The sequence below is a fragment of the Hipposideros armiger genome, unplaced genomic scaffold (assembly GCF_001890085.2).
Source record: "Hipposideros armiger isolate ML-2016 unplaced genomic scaffold, ASM189008v1 scaffold_321, whole genome shotgun sequence".
Lineage (NCBI taxonomy): Eukaryota > Metazoa > Chordata > Mammalia > Chiroptera > Hipposideridae > Hipposideros > Hipposideros armiger.
Window position 1 is genome coordinate 536,157 of NW_017731671.1, and position 22,859 is coordinate 559,015.

A 22,859-nucleotide genomic window follows, 5' to 3' on the forward strand; every position below is an offset into this window, starting at 1 on the left:
GCTGAGGGAGTCCAAGGAGGCCTCTAACCCAGTTCAGAAGAGGGACGGGGGCGCAGAAGGCTTCCTGGAGGAGGTGACACCAGAATCGAGCCTTAATTAAGGCTCAGTGGTGGGGGGATGGGGGATGGGTGTAGCAGCCAAAGGAAGAGACTTCTGGGCAGGGGAGCGTTCCGGAGGCCATGAAGTGGACAGAATCCTCCAGCAAGGGGGACAGCGAACCACTGGGGTTGCTGGAGAAGCCTAGAGTTCCAGGGAGCAAGTCTGGCTGCTCCTTCTGATGGAGTTAGGGACCGGAGCCCGGGGTCGGTAACACCCAGTGTGACCCTGGGCAGGCTGCTTAGCTCCCCAGCTCATAGTGAAATGAGGAACAGTGACAGTCTAGACAGCAGAGCCTGAGCGATCATGCTGTCATTTACCCTCTCAAACCTGGCCATGCAGCGTCACCTGCTCATTCCACAGGTGAGGACCCCGAGCCCCTGAGTGGTAAGGTGCCTGGCCTGGGTCACACAGCCGGCGAGGGGTCCTCAGTCCTCAGACCCAGATTCCTGGTGCTCCCTCTGATTGGAAAAGTCCTAAGCTCGTCTTGCCTGAGCCTTCCATTTTACAGATGGGGAAAAGGAGGTCCAGAGGGAATGGGAAGCTGCCTGGGTCCCCCAGGGGCAGCAGCTGCAGAGGCAGATTGGAACGAAGATTGACAGGTGTGGGCTCCCAGAGGGCAGCGTCTGAACCCCTCACGCAGGTCTGGTGTGGAGCAGGTCTCCCAGGAAATGCTCGTGAAATAAATGACTGAGAGAGTGAATGAGTGGGAATTTTCTCAGAGTTGTCTGGGCCTGGAAGCCCCCACCCCAACCCCAGAACCCCAGCTCCCCAGCTATGCTGTAGGGTAGAGGAGGGAGACGTGAGTCCATGACTGGGGCTGCAGCCTGTAGGAACCTCCTGGCAGGCAGCCTGGAGGAGGATGAAAAGCCACCCACTCCCTGGCTGGCAAGGCTCAGGCCCATTCAAACGCTTAGCAAATGCCAGGGGAGGGGCCTGCCCCCTGGAAACCAAGACAGGAGGGGCCCTCCTGCCTGTGGTGGCCCCTGGAGCTGGGCCCTGGGACTTGAGGTGGCCGTGCTCCTAGCACTAACAAGGTGGCCACTCCTTACTACCCCAGCCAAGCCCAGATAAGGGCACACAGGCAAACCTCTTCTCAGGAACGCTTCTCTGTTCTTGTCTGGATGCCTAGCTGGGGCCAAAGGCAAGGCCAGAGAGAGGGGCAGGGCTGGGGTGGGACTCGGCCCAGGTAGCCTGAGAAGGCTGTGCCTCCCTCCCCGGCCTCAGAGCTGATGTCCCAGGTGGGAGGGCAGCGGTGGTTAACACTAGAGGTGTAAGGGGAGCGGGCTTAGAAGCAGGTCCCAGGGGGGCCTGGGGATCTGCCTGGGCCACCGCTGTCTGGGGCCCTGGCCTCCTCCCGGAGCAAGGCCTCAGTGCTCTTTTCCTGTCCCTATCTGTGCCGTGCCTTTCTGCCTCTCCGGGCCCTCCACCTTCCTCTCCTCCTCTGTGTCCCTGTCTCCACCTGCCCCGTCACGCTGCGTTCTCCCATGCCCTCTGTTTCTGTCTTCTCTGAGCCTGTCTCACTCTCTCTCTCGGTGTCTCTCCTTGTTCTTGCCTCTCTGTGCCCCTGGCTGTCTCTGGCTGTCTGCCTCCCACTCTGTCCTTTCCCTGTTTCGTGTCTCGAATGGGTCCCTGTCCCCCTCCTGTCTTCCTTTCTGCCTCTTATCCCTCTGCTTCTTCTCGCTCTGCCTCTGTCTCCGTCTCTCTCCATCTCTCTGTCTCCCTCTTGCCCCACCCCCACTTCTGCCTCCTTCTACCCCTCTGTCCCCTCTGTCCCTGTCCTTCCCTCCCGTTGGTCACAGGTGGGCTCCTTCTTCATGATCAACCTGTGCCTCGTTGTCATAGCGACCCAGTTCTCGGAGACCAAGCAGCGGGAGCACCGGCTGATGCTGGAGCAGCGGCAACGCTACCTGTCCTCCAGCACGGTGGCCAGCTATGCCGAGCCTGGCGACTGCTACGAGGAGATCTTCCAGTACGTCTGCCACGTCCTGCGCAAGGCCAAGCGCCGGACCCTGGGCCTCTACCAGGCCCTGCAGAGTCGGCGCCAGGCCCTGGGCCCGGAGGTCCATACCTCCGCCAAGCCTGGGCCCCAAGCCAAGGAGCCCAGGCACTTCAGTAAGTGGCCCTGCCTCCCGTGGCCTCCAGGGTGCCCCACCCGGGCCTTGTGAGCCTCCAACTGGGGACTCCCAAACAGCACTGTTGGCAAGCCTGTCTCCCCAGTGCAGGCAGAGCCGGCCAGACCAGCTGGTTGAGAACCCAGGTCTCCCCTGGGAGTGCCAGTCTGCACCCCTCGTTCCTGCCCCTTGTTTCCTGACCATCTGCCAGTGCCTGGCCTGGGCTGACCCTGGGCTCAGGGATGAAGCCCGTGCCCTGGAGGAATTCCCTCCCCATCCAGTGTGTGCACGTGGACTCAGGCTCTGCCTCTGGGAGCCACGCTTGAAAGACATGAACTCAGTTTTGTGAAACTAAAATTCCCTCCCGCTGCAGCCGGCCTCACCCCTGTATCCTTGATAGCATACCTGAACAGTGGCACCTGGTCACCTGGAATAAAGGGGCCAGGCCAGCCCTGCAAAGGTGTGGCATGTTGGGGACACCTGTGCCACTCTGATCTCCTGCCTCAGGTCCATGTCTCTGCTTGTTCGACTGTCACCAGTCATTTCTGAAAGTTAGCATTTTAGGTTCGGAAAGAGCTCTCTATTTTAGAAAACAGACCTGAGAATGAGCAATATGACCCCCAAATGGGAAACTAAGATCCAGAGAGATGAAGGGAGTCACTTTAGGTCGCACAGTGTGTCAATGACAAAAACTCAGCTCTGAGATTCTTGGGAGGCAAGCTGGAGAATTCATGCTCAGACCTGCTGCCCACTGGTCCTCGGCACCAGCTGTCCAGGTGTGGTCTTGGAGGAGGCCCCAGGTAGCCCACGGGCTGGCCTGGCACCCAGATGCGGGCAGCTGGGCTCTGGGCAAGGCTGACACTCAGAGATCCTGAGTGGCTCAGGGAGGGGTATTCACTGCAAGGGGATCCCTGCGGCTGCCCACCACCCTCTCCACGGAACCTGAGTCGGGGGAGGTCCCTGGGAAACAAGTGTCAGGGAGCCCAGCCCCAGTCCAGGTGGGGTGGGTGGTGGGGGAGGACAAAGGGCTTTGCCCTGTCCTGGGCTGAGGGGGTACTGACCCCTGGGCTTCTGGCCACCCCGCTCCCGCTCCTGGGGACAAATGAGCCAGATGCCTGTCCTGGGGGGTTGAGAGGTATTTGGAGGCAAGTGTGAAAATGAAGGCAGGCATTACATGTTTTTCCTCCCCTTTAATATTAATTTTTTTTTGTTTACACAAGCAATACGTGTTTATTCTAGGAAAATATGGACAAATATAAAGAAGAAAGCAAAGTACCCAGAAAGGCTTCTCTGACTTCTCTTTGAAATGGTTTACAAATCATAGTACCTCGGGTCTCAGCCTGGCCCAGGTGTCTCACGCCCTCCCTGGGCAGAGAAGGAGGGGGGAAGCTCCCTCCTCCGCCCTCATCCGCCCCTCTGGCCGGCCCCAGCCTGATGTTCAGCTTGTGCAGGTGGTTCCAGGGGCCATCTGGAGCTGGGGCTTGCCACAAGCTCCACGTGCAGGCTGAGGACTGAGCAACGCTGAGACTACCTTGGCTTCCTGTGAGGGGCGGCCGCCCTCCACACCAGCCTGGCTCTCAGAAGCTCCTCCTCAGCCATTTCCCAGACTCTGTGACCACGTCAGCAAGCAGGGCCGTGGGAAGGGGATGGGGTTCTGGGAGGGTCTGTCCCGTGACTAACCCCGGGCCACAGTCCAGAGAGTGATGAGGCAGGGACAGTTAACATGAGTGTGTGCCCCAGCCACATCATGCATATTAACCAATGAAAACCCCCAGCCCTGCATGGCGGGCGCCCCTGGTCCCCGCTTTTGCACAGGGGAAAACAAAGCCATTTCCATTTCCTCAGGAACCGCAGGCCGCTTGGCCTCCAGGTGGGGCTGGCTGTCCCAGGCAGACCCTGTGGGCCGTGGGGGCCTGAAACACACGCAGGGTGTTGTCCCAGGGTCACACCAGGGCCTGGTGTGGATGGATGTGGCCTCCTCTGAGACCCCCAAGTGTGACCTGAGGCACCGACCCTGCCCTCTGTTTGCTTTTCAGAGCTGTGCCCGAGACACAGCCCCCTGGACCCGACGCCCCACACGCTGGTGCAACCCATCTCTGCCATGCTGGCCTCCGACCCCGCCAGCTGCCCCCATTGCCAGCGCGAGGTGGGCCAGCGGCCCTTGGGCCTGGGCAGCACCGACTCAGGCCAGGAGGGCTCCAGCTCTGGGGGCTCAGGCGGTGGCGAGGACGAGGGCGACGGGGATGAGGCCCGGAGCAGTGAGGACGGGGCCTCCTCGGGGCTGGGGAAGGAGGACAAGGAGGAGCAGGCAGATGGGGCCGCCCGGCTGTGCGGGGATGTGTGGCGGGAGACTCGAGCCAAGCTGCGAGGCATCGTGGACAGCAAGTACTTCAACCGAGGCATCATGATGGCCATCCTGGTCAACACCGTCAGCATGGGCATCGAGCATCATGAACAGGCCAGTGAGGGTGGGCGCCAGGGCCCGGGCCGGGCATGGCGGGCGAGAGCGGGGCTCCCGGCCAGTCCCATCCAGCCCGGTGTGTCCAACACCCTTAGCGTGTCTGTCTCCCCACCGGCCAGGGCTAGGTCCCGTTCATCCATTAGCCTTAGTGTCCAGCCCAGGGCCAAGCGCAGTGTAAGGAGGAGCTCAGGGTGTCTGCTGAATAAGTGAAAGAGCGAGGCAGTGCTAGGACTGGACGACTTGGGGTGAGAGCGAGGGAGACCTTTCCTCCTGAGAGCTCAGCATGGGCGCCCACAGCCCATGTCCTGCCAGTGCCTGCCACCTCGAACGCCCGTTCAGTGCCTTTCCACGTGAGCCCCCATCCATTCTCCCCAGAACAGCTGGAGTGACATTTCCAGAGGCGGGGTTCTCCCCTGCCCACAACTTTCTGCACCTCCCACTGCCCTTGGCACAAAACACAGACCTTTCCACTGACATTCAAGTGTCCTTGTGCCCTGCCCATACCATGCCTTCAGCTGGCAGGGCAGCCTTCTGTCCCTGATGCCTCCACTTACTCCACCCTCCCCACAGCCCCGTGGCACCGAGGGTGGCCCTGTGGTTGTCCTTTAAAACTGTCCCCTGTCTCCCTCCTTGGCCAACCCTGAGGTTTCTTCTGTCCTCAGCTCCGGGTGCATGGGGTGCAGGGGGGTGTTGGCTGAGTTGAATGGTGTGTCCCAGGCCCCTTGGGTCAGCCGGGGGTTCAGAGGTGAGAGGAGTTCAGATAAAGGGTCCCCAGGAGGGACTGGCACCTGGGAGAGGGATGGCTTCTAGAAATGGGAGGCGCATGGAGGTTGTGTACAAAAGAGAAGAGGCTGTAAGGATACAGGATGGAGGGCTGTGGGGGGTTAGCGCAGACATCCCCAGTCCATAGGCCACACCCAGGCGGCAGCCTGGATGACAAGTCCAGCCCTGGCTCCATTTGCAAAAACAACATTTTCTGGCTCTGACTGTCCCCCCGCCCCTAGGTGGGTTCCTTCCCTTAACCTGAACCTCAGCCCTGTGAGGGCACTCCATTTGGCAGCTGGCAGCTGGAGACCCTGAGGCCCAGGGAGGGGATGACACTGGCCCAAGGTCCCACAGCCAGCCAGGGGCTAGATTGGAACCCACATCTTTCTGTGGTGGGAATGACACCCCTGAAGGGCTCAGGACTTGACGCCCCTCTGCTTCCCTGCTGCCCTCTTTCTGCGGAGGCCCCACCGCCCGCTGCGGGCCCCGCACCCTGCAGTGGGCCACACTCTCATTTCGCTCTTCATTAGTTTGCAACGCGCAGGCCCCATTCAATTTACTTAAATGAGGCCCCTGGGGCTGCTGCGACACTCTGTTCAGAGCTGCTGGTTTGCCAGCCATTCCAGCTTAATTAAAAAGGTCTCTGGGGGGAGGGCTGGGGGAAGGTTCTCTGCAGGGTAAAGCTGGTGAGATAGGCAGCCTGCATCCCTCTCTCCTGGGGTCCAGTCTTATGGCCTCTGCCAGACCCAGGCCTGCAGGGGGCCAGCATACCTGGGGGAGGCCCCACAGGTGATGTTGGGGGTGCTGGCTCTAGTTTCCGAGTGGGGCAGCACCAAGAGGATCTGTCACAGTCCTGCTACGCCAGAGCCCGGGCACTGTCCCTGCCAGTGGCTTGCTGGAACCAGCTTGCGAGAGCAATTTTCTAACACTGTGGAATTTTTCAAGGCTGCTGCTAAAAGTAGTTGGTAGCTTGAAATTGGCCATGGTGGGAGTATTTACACCATGGAAATTGGCAAATGCTACAAATCAGAGTTATTCTTCAGAGGACTGTTTGCCAGCTGTCTCCTCCAGGGTTACACAGAGGCTGGGGCAGCTCTGTCCTTGGGTCTAGCCTCTCCCTCTGCCCTCCAGCCCCAGCCTCAGGCCAGGCCATGGTCCCTGCCCAAGCTTCTGCAAGGCATCCCTGTCTGGCTTGTCCACCCCCCACCCCCGCCCCACTCCGGCCATATTCTACCTGGGTAAGCTTTCTAGCCTCGAATATGGTGGGGCCTTTTCTCTCTGGCACCACAGGCACCCCGAGGCACCCCACTGGGCTGGGAGAGGCTGTTCACACTGGCTAGTCTCCTGCCCTTCGTAGGGTCCACCTCAGCTTCCTTATGTACGAAGCAGGTGCCCTTACTTTGTGCCCTTTTCCTCATAGGCTCCTGGTTACTGAGTACCTACTAAGTGCCAGGCCTGGAGCCTGAATGGTGCACCGAGTCCTCATAACCTCCTCACACAGTGGCTGGGAGGGGAAAATGCATTAAGAAGCCTGGTGCATAGTAGGTGCTCACTACTTAGGAATTATATTTTAATCTTTTCTTGGAGCCTTGTAACACCACTTTTGGGGTGAGCTTACCATCTGCTGTCTGGAGCCTCAAAAAGTTAATTAAGGAAAAAGTGAGGGGGAGGGAGAATTTTAAAACTCTTTTTAAAGCAGCTCGGAGTGGCAGCCATTGTTCGGCTGAGCTCTGTGCAGGGCCTGCTTGTGGGCTGCGTGTATTTTTGCTCCATCTCCCCTGACTCCCAGACATTGCTCTGCAGGAGAGTACCCACCCCCATGTTTATTCTGAGCTGCCCTGTCTGAGTGGTGCCTGCTGAGAGAGGTGTCCCCTGAAGAGGCAGGTGGCCCAGGGCCTCAAGGACACAGGGGGAGAAGGGGAGGAGCAGGAGAAAACAGAAGGTGCACCCAGCCCCTCTCCTGCAGGGGTGGTGACCTTGGAGGGGAGGCATCCTGGGGGCCCCGCCAAGCCCCCTCGGCTGCCCACTTTGCTGGCAGGGAACTTGGTGTGGCCACAGGCGGTGGCAGGTGGCGAAGGGGCACAGAACCTTGGCACTGCTTCCCTACTCCACCTCTGCCATTCTGGTCACAGTGCTCCAGTGAGAGGTGAGATTTCGGGTACCTGTGGCCTTCATGTGGTCACTGCTGCCAAAATCACAAGGGAGTGTCACCAGGTTTCTCATGACCACAGCCTGGGAGGAGTGATAGGTTAAAGGGAGGACCAGCCAGGCAGGAACCTGCTTGTGACCCACAGGCGGTCAGATGATGCTGAAGTCTGCCCCCCCAACCCCACCCCTCCCCAGTGCCCTGGGAAGAAAGTGGGCCCAGACCACAACTGAGGCTGCATGCTAAGCAAGTGGATGGGGTCAGCTTGGGCACCAGATCTTCCATCACTGCCTGCTGTTGTGTCTTCTCACATCTCATCTCCGCGTGATCTTCACAGCAGCTCTGTGGTGCAGGCAGGCTGGTGTCTTATCCCCATTGGGCAGACGGGGAAACCGAGGCTCAGAGAGGTGGAATGGGTTTTCCCAGGTGACATGGTGAGCAGCTGTCAAAGCTGGACTCTGGGATGCTGAGGTTGAATTGGAGGTTCCACAAGTAGACAGGAGGTGGGGCAGGGAGACACTGCTCCTGGGAGCAGCCTCTGCCTCCATTTCTCCCTCTCCTGGCAGCCACTCATCCAGGCACATGACCCCTCCCATGCTGGGCAAGGCTGTCCTGGAGTTGGAGGATGGTCACTAAGTTGAACAACAAAAAAGCAGAGAGTTGAGCTGAATGGGCAGCAGAGCAGGGGTCCAGGGTGCCTCCTGGGGCAGGAGTGACTCAGGCTGGGGCATGTCCTCTGGCCTCAGCTCCCAGCAGACTGTATTCAAGGTCTGCAGATCGGTGGATAGGTCAAAGCAGGCTTTATTCTCCCTTCAGCAGCCCCCAAGCTACTGCCGACCTAGGGGTGAACCTGGGAAGAGGAGGATGGGGTCGCTTAGTGCCTGGTGTTTCAGATTGGTGAGAGCTTAGGGGAGAGAGACACCAACACGGGCTGCAGTCAGAGAAGGCTTCCCCGAGGCGGTGGTGCTGGAGATGGAGCCTGAAGGATGACTAGGATTTCATTAGTGAGACAGAGGAGGGACAGGAGCAGGGGCGAGGAGCACAGGCACCCATTCAAAGGAACCTGAATCCTCAAGGATGTGCACACAGGGCCAGGCAGACAGCCCAGGAGGCCGGGGGCACTGTCCATCCAGCAAGGGTCTTGAGGCCATCTTTATCCTTAGGGCAGTGGGGAGCCATGCAAGGTTTGTAAGCAGGGCAGTGACATGCTTGTGCTGAACTGGGGCCTCAAGTCAGAAAACTGGGGCGGGCTATGAGGAGGGGGGTGAGTCAGTGGGAGGAGACCTGGGTTTGAGATCTGATTCCACCAATGCCTGGCTGAGCCACTTCTCTGAGCCACAGGTTCCCTGTCTGTAAAATGGGGAAACCATAGGGGAATGTTTGAGGCTTCAGTGAGATAGTTTATGGAAAGTGCTTAGCACTGCCTGGCACGTGGGAGATGTTAACACCAGCTGCCATTATTATTACGAGGATGGTGCTGGGCTCCGGGGTTCCTGGGGGCAGTGTAGACCCCTGCCCAGCCGGGCCCTTCTCTACCTCTGCAGAAATGGCCGGAGGTTGGGTTGCCCACTGCCTTCCAAGCCTGGCATAGGGGCGGGCTGAGCTGGCCCTGTCCCTGCCCACCCCCCTCCACTCCCCGCCTCTGCTTCCGGCCTCACCTCCAGGTTGCAGCCCCTCCTCACCTGCCCTCTCCCCTCCTGCCTCTGGCTGAACATGGCTTTTCTGCCTTCTCACATCTCCTCTTTAACTGGGTGGGTCTTTGCCATCTCTAGTTGCCTCTTCTCAGCCTTTGTCTGTCTGTCTGTCTGTCTGCCCTACCTGCTTTCTCTCACTTTCTGGCTTTAACTGTGACTCCCATGGCGTCACGATCTTGGTCCTTCATTTTGTTTTTATCTGGGTTTTTCTTTCTGTCTTGCCTCTCCATACCTGCCTTTGCCTGTCACTCTCCGTGTCTGTATTTGTCTGTCCATCTCTCTTACGGCTGCCCCTGTCCCTCTCCACATACGTCCCTCTTGGTCTCTCACTTTCTGTGTCTCTATTTGTCTGTCTGTCTGTCTCTCCCACTCACTGTCTCTCTCCCAGAAAAATGCTCACAGGAGTGATGGATGGCCCATTAGGAAAAGATTAACAGGTGTGCACTTGACTAGAGAAACAGCTGTTGCGAGGGAGGACGGAAGTGAGCGGGTGACCTTTCTGGGAGAGTGGTGGGCTCCGTGCATCATGTGTGGCCCAGAGTGGGGTGATCTGCCATTATGAACTGTCAGCATCTACATTGTTTTCATCTCCCGGATGCATCGTTTTGTTGAGCAGGGAAAGTGGTAGCTCTGATTCAGCCAGGGATGCGGGGTCCCAGCCCCTCCCCACCGAGGGGCCCCCCTCAGGGTCCCACTCCCCTTTCAGGACCATTTTGTGAGCCAAATGGAATTACAGATGGAAGTGGGCCCTTCTTTCATCTGGGCTTAAGAGGAGCTGGCAGTTTTATTAGCTTTTCCAGGCACCAGGTGGGAAGCGGGCGGTGGGTAGCTCTTTTTTTTTCTCTTCTCCTTTTAACCCAAATGGAATGAACATCAGGCCCCTGAGGTCATGGGGCTGGGCTGGGGTGGATGGAGCTGATGGGTGGCAGCCCTCCCACCTCTGGTCAGGGTGCTCATGGCATACAGTAGGTGCACGGTCTCCATCCTCCCTCCCAGGGCATGGTGGTCTCCGGCCCCCACCATCCTGAGATGGCCACTGCTGGGGAGGGGAGAGATGGAAGGGCTGGGTAGGGGGGTCTAAGGGCAGGATCCCAAGAGCCAGGCTGCCTGGGTTCGAATCCTGGATCTGCCCGTTACTAACCCTGCAGCCTCAGGCAGGGGACTGGCCTTCTCTGAACCTGCTTCCTCATCGACAAAATGGGCTCTTTGTGAGGGACCAAGTGAAGTGATGCCCGTTCAGTGCGTAGAACAGGCCCTGCACAGAGCAAGTGCTCACTAAATGGATTAGGGTCGTGGGCGAGCAGGGAGTTTCTGGCAACCACTGGCCTTTCTTTCCAGTTTGCTCTGCATCATGTGACCTCAAGCCGGCTTCTGAGCCTCAGTTCCCTCATGTGTCAAATGGGTATCGTCATGTGCAGCAACAGCACTGTTTCCACATTTGTGGAAGGTCAGCCCCCCTGGGGTCCCACCATCTCAGTGGACTCCTCAGGACCCCCAGCAGCAGAGTTGCAAGGTCCTCAAGACCATTGTGCGGGGGGCGGATGGCGTTCCTGCCAGGACACTGACCCGCCAGGCCCCGCAGCCAGGGTGGCAGAGCCAGGCCTCACCGCCTCCGCGGGGTCCCAGAACCGACGGGCGTCCGGAGGGGATCCATGGCTGCCCTCTGCCTGACTGGGTTCCGCCCCCTGCCCCAACGCCCCACAGCCCGAGGAGCTGACCAACGTCCTGGAGATCTGCAACGTGGTGTTCACCAGCATGTTTGCCCTGGAGATGCTCCTGAAGCTGGCCGCCTTCGGGCTGTTCGACTACCTGCGCAACCCCTACAACATCTTTGATAGCATCATCGTCATCATCAGGTGCTGCCCCACCCCCTCCCAGAGGCAGAGCGGGGGAGGGGGGATTTAATGCACTGGCCTAGCCAGTAAGTGAAGTACATAAGATTGAAGGAAACCAATTACACTGAAACACAGTTAACAACATACTTAAAATTTTGCGATTTAGCAATATACATGCTTCTGGATGAATGCATTGAACAGCGAGATCTAGCAGTGGGTCTGTGACCACCGTCCCAAAGAAGGGATGAGCGTAAATTATACTCTGAAATATGTGCATCAACTGTCCTGTGGTGTAAAAATCTCAGTGATTTCGATCCATCACAAGGTCACAGGAACTGCTAATTCTCTGTATTTTGTTGCTTCCATTCATAATCGAAAGAATGTTAAATCTCAAAAAGAGCTCTGTGACTTTCGTGGACCTCCTGAATTCTAGCCGTAGACATGTTGGGGAGTGGGGTCCACGGACTCAGGTTAAGAGCCTCCAATTTAGAGTGCTTTGGAGCAGCAATGACCTGTGAGACATTATTGGTTGGATGGATGACTAAATGACTGACTGACTGACTGAATGAATGAATGGAAGCCCTCCATCTCTCCTGCCTCTGCCCTCCTCTCCTGCCTGCCTCCCACTCACTCCTCCTGCCTCTCTCCTCTGCCCACCCCTGCGGGCGCAGCATCTGGGAGATCGTGGGGCAGGCAGACGGTGGGCTGTCGGTGCTGCGGACCTTCCGGCTGCTGCGGGTGCTGAAGTTGGTGCGTTTCATGCCCGCGCTGCGGCGCCAGCTCGTGGTGCTCATGAAGACCATGGACAACGTGGCGACCTTCTGCATGCTGCTCATGCTCTTCATCTTCATCTTCAGGTGAGGCCCATCCACCCTGGGGAACCAACCACAGCTTTGGGGCTCTCAGAGGCTATCGGTAGCAGAGTGGCTGGTTGAGTTCTCTGGGACACACCCTGGACCTGGGTGTGAATCCTCCCACCATCACTTAATCCCCTATGGCTCTGGGCGAGTACATCTCCTCTGAGCCTCAGTGTTCACTTCTGTAAAATGGGACTAACGCAACCAACCCCCTTGCATCTTACTGGGTTGTTTTGAGAATGAAGCCAGGTGGGTGGGCAGGAGCTTGGTGTGTGAGTCTCTTGAGCCACTTCCATCCCTCCCCAGCATTCTCGGGATGCACATCTTTGGCTGCAAATTCAGCCTCCGCACGGACACGGGAGACACGGTCCCGGACAGGAAGAACTTCGACTCCCTGCTGTGGGCCATTGTCACGGTGTTCCAGGCGAGTGGCAGCAACACGTGTCCATGTGTGTCAAGAGGAGGGGTTTCTCCCAGGTCCATCATCCAGGATGGCTTTTCAGAGGTGTCCCCAGCCTCAGAGAATCCAGAGAAGAGGGTGTCCTGACGGGGAGGCCCTTGAGCTCCACCCTCTAGTGGGCAGGTCCGGGGTGTGTGGCCAGGCTGGTACAGCGCCGGCCCTGGGAGCGGGACCGCCTGTCATCCCTGCCTCCTCTGCTCCCGCCTTGAGATTTTGGGCACGTAGGAGACTGTTTCTCCTGTGTAATGTGGGCATGGTTGAATGAGTGTGTACACACAGTGTGCCGGGGACAGAAGGAGCAGGAGGAGGAGTGAGGGTGGGAGTAGGGGGGTGGGGGTGACAGATGAGTAGGATAGAGGATGGGGTTGTGGTGACAGCCAGGAGGGAGCACCACTTAATGGGGAGTGTCAGGGCAGGAGTGGGAGACACAGGCCTAGGGTGTGGGCGAGCTGGGGGCAGTGGCCCGAGCAGTGTGAGTGTGTGAGCAAGTGAGGGCCTGAGGCGCTGCCAGGTGGGCATGCCCCCAGCTAGGGCCATGATGCTCGAGGTCCCCAGATGTGCCTGAGCACCTGTGGGAGGATGCTGTAGGTATGCATGGGCTGCTGTGTGCCTGCAGCTGTGCCACCCAGTGGGTTCCCTCTGAGCTTGGACTGGGCTGGGCTCTGGGGGTACCCTGGGGCTGAGCCACGTGCCCTCCCCCCCACAGATCCTCACCCAGGAGGACTGGAACGTCGTCCTCTACAATGGCATGGCCTCCACCTCCCCCTGGGCCTCTCTCTACTTTGTTGCCCTCATGACCTTCGGCAACTACGTGCTCTTCAACCTGCTGGTGGCCATCCTGGTGGAGGGCTTCCAGGCGGAGGTGACTGTGGCCCGGGTGGAGGAAGCACCCCCATGGGGCCTGCATGAAACTGGGTGAGGGGAGGGGGTCTGGAAGGGGGAGAGCTGCAATTCAAACATCTAGCAGGCAAGTCTCCAGGGGAGGGGGTTCCCATCACAAGAAGCATGCAAATGGAGGCTGCATTTGGGACCCCTGCCTCTCCCCCAGGGGTGTAGGACTAGACCTCCCCATCTCTGAGATTCTGAAATCCCTGGGATCTGGGATTCTGGATCCTGCCTCCTCCATGATCTGAGGCTTTGGGGATACTTGCCATCATTCAGATGTGGGTTTGTGGTCTAGGTCCTCCTTAGCTTCTCACGTCCCCTTCCTGAGCCTCAGTTTCCTCATTTGTAAAATGGGGGTGAAAACGCCCACTGAAAAGTTCAAGAGGGAGGGGATGGCTGAGCTGACTTGCATTCCAATGTGAGGGATGGTCTCCCAGGGTGACGCCAATCGCTCCTATTCGGACGAGGACCAGAGCTTATCCAACATGGAGGAGTTTGACAAGCTCCAGGACGGGCTGGACAGTGGTGGAGGTAAACAGACCTGCACTTGTCACCTAGGGGCCCAGGACACTTCCCCAGAGATCCCGGTGGCAAAGGGCACAGCCTCGGGCTTCCCCGCAAGCTCAGGCCCCATGACTGCTAATTTTCTGAGGTTCGTTGTTTACATTCATACTTGAAAGAAAAGCTAAATGTTGAAACCATGTCAGTGACTTTCTCGGTCCTCCTGAGTTCTAGCCACAGGGCAGCCCACCCTCACCCCTTTATACAGGTATGGCCTGTTGGGAAGAGCTTCGGGCCTCAGGGTGCCTAGGGACTGGTCCTGTTTGGCACCACTGGGCAGCTTAGAACGAGCTTCCCCCGCCCACACCGCGTGTTTGGTAACTGGGCTGGACAGTCTCTGCCTTGCCTCCCGCAGCGGGCACTGGAGTGAGGCTCCCATGCTGGGTGAAGCTTGGGGCTGGCCCTGAATACAGAAGGCAAGGGATCCACTTATCTAAAAAATAAAGCTGAGAGCCCTGCAGGCAAGGTGGAGGGGAGGCACATGCGACGGGGCCCAGCCTGGAAGACTTTCTGGTAGAGGAGGTCTCCCCAGAAAAACTCTTCATTTCTACTATCGCTCATGTCTATTTCTTTGTCTCACGGCTTCTTTTGTTCTTGTTCCGGCCTTCTGTCTGCCCCTCCCTGTCTACATCACACCCCTCCAGATCCCAAGCTCTGCTCAGTTCCCATGACCCCCAATGGGCACCTGGACCCCAGTCTCCCACTGGGTGGACATCTGGGCCCGGCCAGGGCTGCGGCACCTGCCTCCCGCCTCTTGCTGCAGCCCGACCCTGTGCTGGTGGCCCTGGGCTCCCGCAAAAGCAGTGTCATGTCACTGGGGAGGACGAGCTACGACCAGCGCTCCCTGGTGAGTTCTTGTGGGGTGCGCTGGGTGGCTGCTCCCTGCTGCAGGGTTGTGTTCTGAGGGACCCTAAGGAGAAGTGCCTGCCAGTCCAGCCTCAGGCTGGTACCCAGCCTTAGGGCACCAGACTGTCCAGCCAGAAGCAGGCAGGGACCGTGTCTGTTGTATTTCCAATGCCAGAGTGGAACCAAACAAGGAATGAATGAATGAATGAATGAATGGTGCCAGTAGGTCCGGTGTTGAGAATTGGGTTATTTTGGCAGCAGTGTGTAGGGTAAAGAGCTGGGCTTGGGGGTCAGGCAGACCTGACCTTAAATCCAGCCTCTGACACTTCCACATGACCTCGGGTAAGTTACAGTCCTCTCTGAGCCTCAGTTTCCCTACCTATAAAGAAGAAGATGGGCCTAACTTGCTGTGCCTTCCTCAAAAGAAGTGAGGTGACAGGTAGAGATGGAACCCCATTGTGGACATGCCCACATGTCCAAAGATGTGAGTGGAGTGAGAGGCAAGGTGGGGAGAGGACCTGGCTCTGTCACCCACTGGCCAGGCTGGTGGCCATGTTAGGGCCTCAGCAAGTGTGCAGGCTGCCTTCAGTCAGAACTGTGGGTGTGTGTGGCAGGGGCTGATGGGAGCCCTGGGCTTCCTCCCAGTCTAGCTCCCGGAGCTCCTACTATGGGCCGTGGGGTCGCACCGGGGCCTGGGCCAGCCGCCGCTCCAGCTGGAACAGCCTCAAGCACAAGATGCCTTCCGCTGAGCACGAATCCCTGCTCTCAGCAGAGCTGGGCGGTGGGGCCCGGGCCTGCGAGGGGGCCCGGGATGAGGGTCCACCACGGGCCGTGCCCCTGCATGTCCCGCACACCCACCATGCACATCATGGCCCCCACCCGGCACACCGTCACCGCCACCACCGTCGGACGCTGTCCCTCGACACCAGAGACTCGGTGGACCTGGCAGAGCTGGGGCCCCCTGTGGGTGTCCACCCCCGGGCAGCCTGGAGGATGGCAGGCACGGACCCCGGGCACGAGGACTGCAATGGCAGGATGCCCAGCATCGCCAAGGACATGTTCACCAAGATGGATGACCGCCGGGACCGCGGGGAGGACGAGGAGGAGGTCGACTACGTGAGTGGACGGGTTCTAGGGGCCGATGGACAAAGGACCAGGAAAAGGTCGGCTAGGACAGGAGGTGGGAGGGGCTAGGGGCGGGGCTGCAGTGTGAGGGTTTGGCAGGGGCTGGCCTAAGGGGCAGAAGTGGGCACCGCGGAGGAGGACAGGGCTTCCAGATGGGTGAGCAGGCAGCGGGCTGGAGCTGCCCACACCTGAGCTGAGTCGGCCCCTGGGAGCGAGCCACTTCCCCCGCACCACCACCACAGTGGGGCGAGCGTTCTGGCCTTGCTGGGAATGTTCAGAGGTCATTCAGTAGCTCCAGTTTGCTGGGTGGTCGGGGTGGTCAGAGATGGGCAGCTCCGGGCAGCACTGACCCACTCTCACCCCATCTTCTTGCCAGACTCTGTGCTTCCGCGTGCGCAAGATGATTGACGTCTACAAGCCTGACTGGTGTGAGGTCCGCGAGAATTGGTCTGTCTACCTCTTCTCCCCTGAGAACAGGTGGGCAGGGCCTGGTTTGGGATGAGGTTAGACTAGGATTTTGACAGGTCTGGGTGGGAGAGATTGCTGCAGAGCCAGGCAGGGCCATTGGAGGGCAGCCCCCATACTCCAAAGGGTCTTCCTACCCCATGGTAGGAGGGGCTGCACAGGAGGGGGAGTTTTTGAGTGGGGATGTCCCTGGGCATCTCCTGTAGTCTAGGCCATCCCTGTGCTAGGCAGATCCTCAAGTAGCCCCGAGTGCTCCCATCTGGAAAAGGCATCATAAGGCTTGCGGGGGGTGTCGGGGGGGCTTTGTGCTGGGCTTTGGAGGCACACACCATTCTGTAGGTGAAGCAGGATTGTGAAGAGGTGGAAGTTGGTCCAGGTGGAGGGAGCAGTCTGAGGGAAGGCCTGGGGCAGAAGCTGAGGGTATCTGTGTGGCTCGAGGGCAGGGCTCAGGGATTTGGGCCAGTGTTTGCAAAGGCTTGAGTGCCAGGGCAAGGAGGGTGGTGCCCTTCCTCCTGTGGCTGCAGGCGCTGCTGTGGGTGTGTGGTCACGGGGGGAGGCAACAGGTGGTCACCCTGAGCAGATGTAAAGTAGCCACCTGTTGTGTGGCCAGAGAAGAGAAGGGTCCGCTTCCTCTAGGCCACCCTGTCCCCATGTGCTTGAACCCTCTGCCTTCCTCCTGGCTGGTGTGAGGGCACACCAACACTCACGTGGCCCCTGTCCACTCTGCCCAGGTTCCGGGTCCTGTGTCAGACCATCATCGCCCACAAGCTCTTTGACTATGTCGTCCTGGCATTCATTTTTCTCAACTGCATCACCATCGCCCTGGAGCGGCCCCAGATCGAGGCTGGCAGCACCGTGAGTGGTTGGGGACTTTGGGCACGGCTAGGGGCAGGCAGTGGGGCAGGCTACCATGGCCTGCTATGGGACAGTGTGCTGAGGGGGCTAGGAGAGCTCAGCAAGGCAGACACCGTGGAGGAAGGTGTGGCAGGGAGCTTGGAGGCAAGGAGGGCGACATCTCCTTGGACTGTGAAGTGGCAGCCTCCTGTGGATGCCCCTTGGCCAAAAGCAGAGGTGACCAGGTGGCTGGGCAGTTCTGGGAGCTCCCGGCCCATGGTATCTCCCTGCTCTTTCAGGAACGCATCTTCCTCACTGTGTCCAACTACATTTTCACAGCCATCTTTGTGGGCGAGATGACACTGAAGGTAGGTAGCTCTGCTTCACCTGGGACCTCTCCCGCCCCCAGCTTAGAGGCCCCTGGCCCTGGCTCAGCCCTCCCTCAGCTTGTCACTCACTTGCGCATTAGCCTGGGGCCAGAGGCGGGGTCAGCCAGGTCCTGTTCTCCAGGAGCTCACAACCCACCAGAAAGGCGGATGCAGGGAAACATTGATAGAGTAATGGAGGTACCTGCTGGAGGTGTGGAAACGCCAGAGCATTTGGCTTTGAATTGGCTTTACCAGATGTGCGGGGAGAACGGACTGGGACAGGCCGTGGGCCTGTCTTTCAGGGAGCGGCTCTCTGCTCCCAGAGCTGCAGGGTCCCCGCCTATCGCCTATCTCCTGCCTTCAGAGAGGCAGCTGGCGCCTGTACCCTGCCTGCGGTTGGGCTCCAGCCACCTGCCTGACCCCGCCCACAAGGCCTCGCCCACCCCGCCCCCTCAGGAGGAGCCCATCTGACCCCGCCCATCGCCCCGCCCCCAGGTCGTCTCGCTGGGCCTGTACTTCGGAGAGCAAGCCTACCTGCGAAGCAGCTGGAACGTGCTGGACGGCTTCCTAGTCTTCGTGTCAATCATTGACATCGTGGTGTCCTTGGCTTCAGCTGGGGGAGCCAAGATCCTGGGGGTCCTCCGTGTCCTGAGGCTCTTGCGCACCCTACGACCCCTGCGGTGAGAACCCCTCCTCTGCAGAGGGAGAAGCCTCCAGGGTCTAACTGGACCCCTTATTCCTGCCCTCCCTATCCATGCAGTCCTCCACTAGCTGTGAGCCCTGCTCCTGGGGAAGGGGCCTGGTGTGTGTGTGTGCGTGTGTGTGTGTGTGTGTGTGTGTGTGTGCACTCTACAAGGCCAGAGCTGAAGGCGGCCCTCCAGGATGGCTCCCTTCTCTCTGTGTGTCCCTGGGTAGCTCGCTGCTGTCCCTGGGCCTCACTTCTAGATGAAGGTGTAGTGTGGACCCCAAAGGGGTGGGGCCAAGGCACAGTGTCCTGCTGTACCTATCCACCTGGAGCCTGGGGGCCACCTCCCTGGTGACTCTGGGCCTACTGGGGACTGTCTCCTGGCCTGGCCGAGGGCTAACGGTGCCCTTGGTCCCTGCCTGCCTGCAGTGTCATCAGCCGGGCGCCTGGCCTGAAGCTGGTGGTGGAGACACTCATCTCCTCCCTCAAGCCCATCGGCAACATTGTCCTCATCTGCTGTGCCTTCTTCATCATCTTCGGCATCCTGGGGGTGCAGGTGAGGGACGTCCAGGCTGGGCAGGCAGTGGGGGGGGGCTCCGTGGCCAGAGAAGAGGCTCCTCATTCCTGCCCAGCTCTCCTGACCTTGTGCCAGCCCACCTGGGGCCTCAGGGGGCTCTGGTGGAGCAGCCGTGTCCCTGCCAGCAGTGAGGGCCCAGTCCAGGGAGGCAGACAGACGTGGCCCAAATGGCTGAGTGCAAAACAGGCTGGATAAATGGGTTCACAGGGGTCCAAGCTACATAGGAACATGGGGCTGGGCTAGGGACAATGGGGGAAGTACCCTGAAGGAGATGGCCTTTGCACTGGGCCTTGAAGGAGAGGTGATTTTGACAGGTCACAGTGGGAGAAGATGTGTCAGGGGGGCAAGGGCACATGGGTGGAGGTGAGCCCAGGAACTCTGGCTGGCATGGAGGGATGAGCCAGGTGGTGGGTGGGGCCAAGTGGGAAAAGACCTGGAATGGCAGCTAAGGAACTGGCACTTGGCTGCTGGGCTGGGGACCATGGGGTCTCTGACACTCAGGGCCTTGAGCTAACTCAGCCTGGGAATAGGATGGGCCTCAGGGCTGGACAGGGCAGACTGGGCAGGTCATAAATTGTGTGATGGGGATGGCCAGAGTGACCTGTGACCTGGGCCCTCTGGGGTCTGAGCTGCTGCTGAGACCCTTCTTTTTTCTTTCTTTCTTTCTTTTTTTTTTTTTTTTTTTTTTTTTTTTTTTTTTTTTTTTTTTTTTTTTTAGCTGAGCCATCCTGCCACCTGTTGGCAGCTCAGCAGCTGCTCAGCTCGGGCCAGGACTCAAACTGCTGTTGCTCAGAGCTCGCACTCTTGAGCGAGCTCTTAACCGACTGAGCCACTCGGTCGGCCCGCTTCCTGTTTCTTGAGTGTCTGAGTCCTCCAGGCTCCTCACCTGGTCCTGTGTTCGGGCTATAGCTGGGAAGGAGCCCTGGGCATAGGTATCCCTTTGAGGTTGCTGAGACCTCCCCAGTGGAGACACCTGGGCAGGAGGGGCTTGAGGTGGACACCATGTGGACAGTGCCCTGCCCCTTCCAGGCACTTAACACAGAGAAGGCTTGGGTCCCTGGAGAGGGTCCCTTTACTTCTCCCTCTCTCCCCTGAGTATATACAGGCAGCTTTCTCCCATGGGGTCCCTGCCCAGATCCCCACTGCAGGCACTGGGGCCTGATCTTGGGCCTGTGGAAAGCTCAGGAATCAGACAAACCAGGGTGTGAACCTTGGCTCTGCCAGTTCCTAAACCTCGAGAGACTTTGAGAAAATAACCTTTCACCCCTGGGCCTCAGTTTCCTCATCTGTGAGATGAGATGAGAGTAGCTCTACCTCATGTTGGGAAGGTGATATGTCTGAGTGCTTAGTCTAGGCTGTGCACCGAGGAAGTGCCCCTGAGAGACCGTCCCTCTTCTGATTTGTCCCCTACCCCTACCCCCTGAGAGTGTTGGCAGGATGGCCCCTCACCCTGTGTCCCTTACTCTCAGCTCTTCAAGGGCAAGTTCTACCACTGTCTGGGCATGGATACCAGAAACATCACCAACCGCTCCGACTGCGTGGCCGCCAACTACCGTTGGGTCCATCACAAGTACAACTTTGACAACCTGGGCCAGGTGAGCACCACCCACCTTCCCCTGACCTGACCACCTCCAGCGGGTGGGGTGACAGCTCTTCAGTGCCCACAGCCTGGGATTATAGACCTGCCTCCAGTCCTGCCTCCCCAGGACTGACCGTGACTTCTCTTTTCCAAGCGTTGGGTAGGGTCAGCACTCACTTCACAGGTGGCATGAGGCTTAGCGATCCCAGGTACAGAGTGTCCAGCAAGCACCTGGTGCTTCGGTGGGTATTGGTTCTTGCCCCCGCGCCTTACACACCCAAGGGACCCTGACAGGAGTTTTAGAGTCAGCCAGACATGGGTGTGAATCCCAGCTCTACCACTTACTGTAAGTGTGGCCTCTCTGAGCCTTACTTTTCTCATCTGTAAAATGGGAATGTTGCAGCCCGCCAGGCAGGCTGTGGTAGAGATTCAAGTGTATCCAGCCCCTTGCTCAGGGTGGGTGTCCTCTCCCGTCACCCAGCTACTCTGCTCTCCTCTCCAGTCACAGGCAGCCCCATGCCCAGATCCTGCCTCGCCCTTGGTCTCTTCTTCTGGGGGTCTGCCAGGCTTGGCCATCTGGGTGATGCCCCTGATGGGAGCCCCCAGCTGGCTGCCTGCAAAGAGCCTCCCCCCACCAAACGCTCCTATTTCTTGAGGTTCCAGCCAGGTGGCTAAGTATGACCAGAGGGGTGTGCCTGCACCCCGTCCCTCTGCTGGCCCCTGCAGCTGGAGCTCTCACCCACATGACCAGGGATCCTGTTCTCCATACCACCTGGGAGACAAGCCATGGGGCCATAAGCGGCAGTGAGTGGCTGGGGGAGGGGTCAGGACCTGGGACATAGTAGCTCCCCTATCTCCTCGTGATTCTCTGGAAGCAGTGCCATTTTAAGTCATTAACAACTCAATCACTGGCAAAACAGATGTTTTAAAAAGATGTCCCAGGAAGCTGAAGGAAAGCCAGTGGGGACCTGTCATAAGCCTGCTCCTGACCCCTGACCCCAGACCCCAGCACCGGGCCCGGGCTCTGGCTCTGGCCTCTGGGGAGCACCCTTTTTATTCTGAGCATGCTCGGTGCCAGGCCGACACCCTGGGCCCCTAAGTAGGGGGTTCTCAGCATGAAAAGCCAAAGGGGGTTATAGCATGGCCCAGAGCCTTTGATTCCTTGCTGGGCCTCTTACCAGCTGTGTATCCTCAGGCAAGTTCCAGTTCCTCTCCGTGCTTCAGTGTCCTCATCTATAAATGGGGACAGTGATAGAAGGTCCGTGATTCCCAGTTGCAGGCACTCTGCATTTCAGGCCTCTGTAATCCAAGGGCTCACGGGGACATTTGACCCCTGGCATGTGAGAGCTTCGTGTGCTTCCCTGGATGGAGGACTCCCTCTGTGTCCCCCGCCCTGACCTGCTCCTGGGCCTGAGCCCTTTCGAGCAGCCCTCAGCACCATGCCCAGTCTGTGCCCTGCATGGATGAGCAGGAGGAGCCAGTGCAGGGCAGGAGACCCATCCCAGAACCCCATTTCCTGGCCCAGGCCCTGGGCTGCAACAACTGACAGGTGTGGCCTGGTGGAAACACGGGAGGTGTCCAGAGTAGGGTGTGTGACCACCAGGCAGCCTCTGCTGGTCCAGGACCCTTTGTGAATCGACTAACTTCCATCATGCTTGGGCTCTGCAAGGATGGCACTGGTTCAGTCTAGCTCAGAAACCCTTTATTGAGCACCTACTGTATGTGAGGCTCTGAGCCGGGTCCTCTTGGACCAGCCCGTAGCCTCGTTGAGGGGACATGAGGAAGTTTTGGCTGCTGTGTATGTAGGAGTCTTGGCTGGCTGTCTTCTGGGGATCACCTCCATCTCAAAATTTCATGTTAGTGATGGTAACTATTGCCATTTACAGACAATGAAGTTGGGGCCCAGAGACATTGAGGAACTTGCACCAAGTCACACAGCCAGTGAGTGGCAGAGCTTGGGTTGTGATCCAGGGTCCTGACTCCTCTTGTGAGCTCGTTTTCAGGTGTTAGAGGCAAGCTTGGAGGGATGGTGGCAGGGTCCCTCATGTTTATCAGGAACCTTCTAGTTTGAAGTCTCAGCTGATGTGCCCAGCAAACCTGGCAGGCGGCCACTTAAGCATTAGCTCCATTCTCCAGGTAAAGAGGCAAGAGCTCATGAATTTTCTCGCCAAGTTAACTTCAGAGCTGAGACTGGAGCCCAGGACTCCTGGTCCAGTGCTCGTTCTCCTGCAGCAGTGCCTGCGGGGTATATGGCAGGCACATAGTAGGTCCTCAGAAAAGGTTTATCCGTTGAAGGCACAGCTCTTCCCTCAATGTGGGAAAGGCCCCTTTTCCCTCTGACCCCCAGAGGCAGAAAAATGGAGAGCCGAGGGGGGCAGATGCGGCCTGAGCTGCCCTGGCCCGTCACCCCCATACCCTCCCTTCCCTGTGTCTTCCAGGCCCTGATGTCCCTCTTTGTCCTGGCCTCCAAGGATGGCTGGGTGAACATCATGTACAATGGACTGGA

At 58.7% G+C, this 22,859-nt stretch overlaps 1 protein-coding gene across 1 annotated transcript in view; it reads left to right on the plus strand.

Annotated features, from left to right (window-relative positions):
• Window positions 1–22,859, plus strand: part of CACNA1I (calcium voltage-gated channel subunit alpha1 I) — a 110,034-nt gene that overhangs the window by 69,232 nt on the left and 17,943 nt on the right. The window contains exons 9-24 of the mRNA XM_019660538.1: window positions 1,899–2,211; window positions 4,247–4,668; window positions 10,981–11,132; window positions 11,783–11,968; window positions 12,275–12,392; window positions 13,135–13,290; window positions 13,751–13,844; window positions 14,519–14,721; window positions 15,366–15,836; window positions 16,222–16,322; window positions 17,042–17,165; window positions 17,444–17,512; window positions 18,008–18,192; window positions 18,627–18,753; window positions 20,244–20,369; window positions 22,792–22,851. Coding sequence (XP_019516083.1) covers window positions 1,899–2,211; window positions 4,247–4,668; window positions 10,981–11,132; window positions 11,783–11,968; window positions 12,275–12,392; window positions 13,135–13,290; window positions 13,751–13,844; window positions 14,519–14,721; window positions 15,366–15,836; window positions 16,222–16,322; window positions 17,042–17,165; window positions 17,444–17,512; window positions 18,008–18,192; window positions 18,627–18,753; window positions 20,244–20,369; window positions 22,792–22,851 — 2,907 coding nt within the window. The remainder of the gene's footprint in view (window positions 1–1,898; window positions 2,212–4,246; window positions 4,669–10,980; window positions 11,133–11,782; window positions 11,969–12,274; window positions 12,393–13,134; window positions 13,291–13,750; window positions 13,845–14,518; window positions 14,722–15,365; window positions 15,837–16,221; window positions 16,323–17,041; window positions 17,166–17,443; window positions 17,513–18,007; window positions 18,193–18,626; window positions 18,754–20,243; window positions 20,370–22,791; window positions 22,852–22,859) is intronic.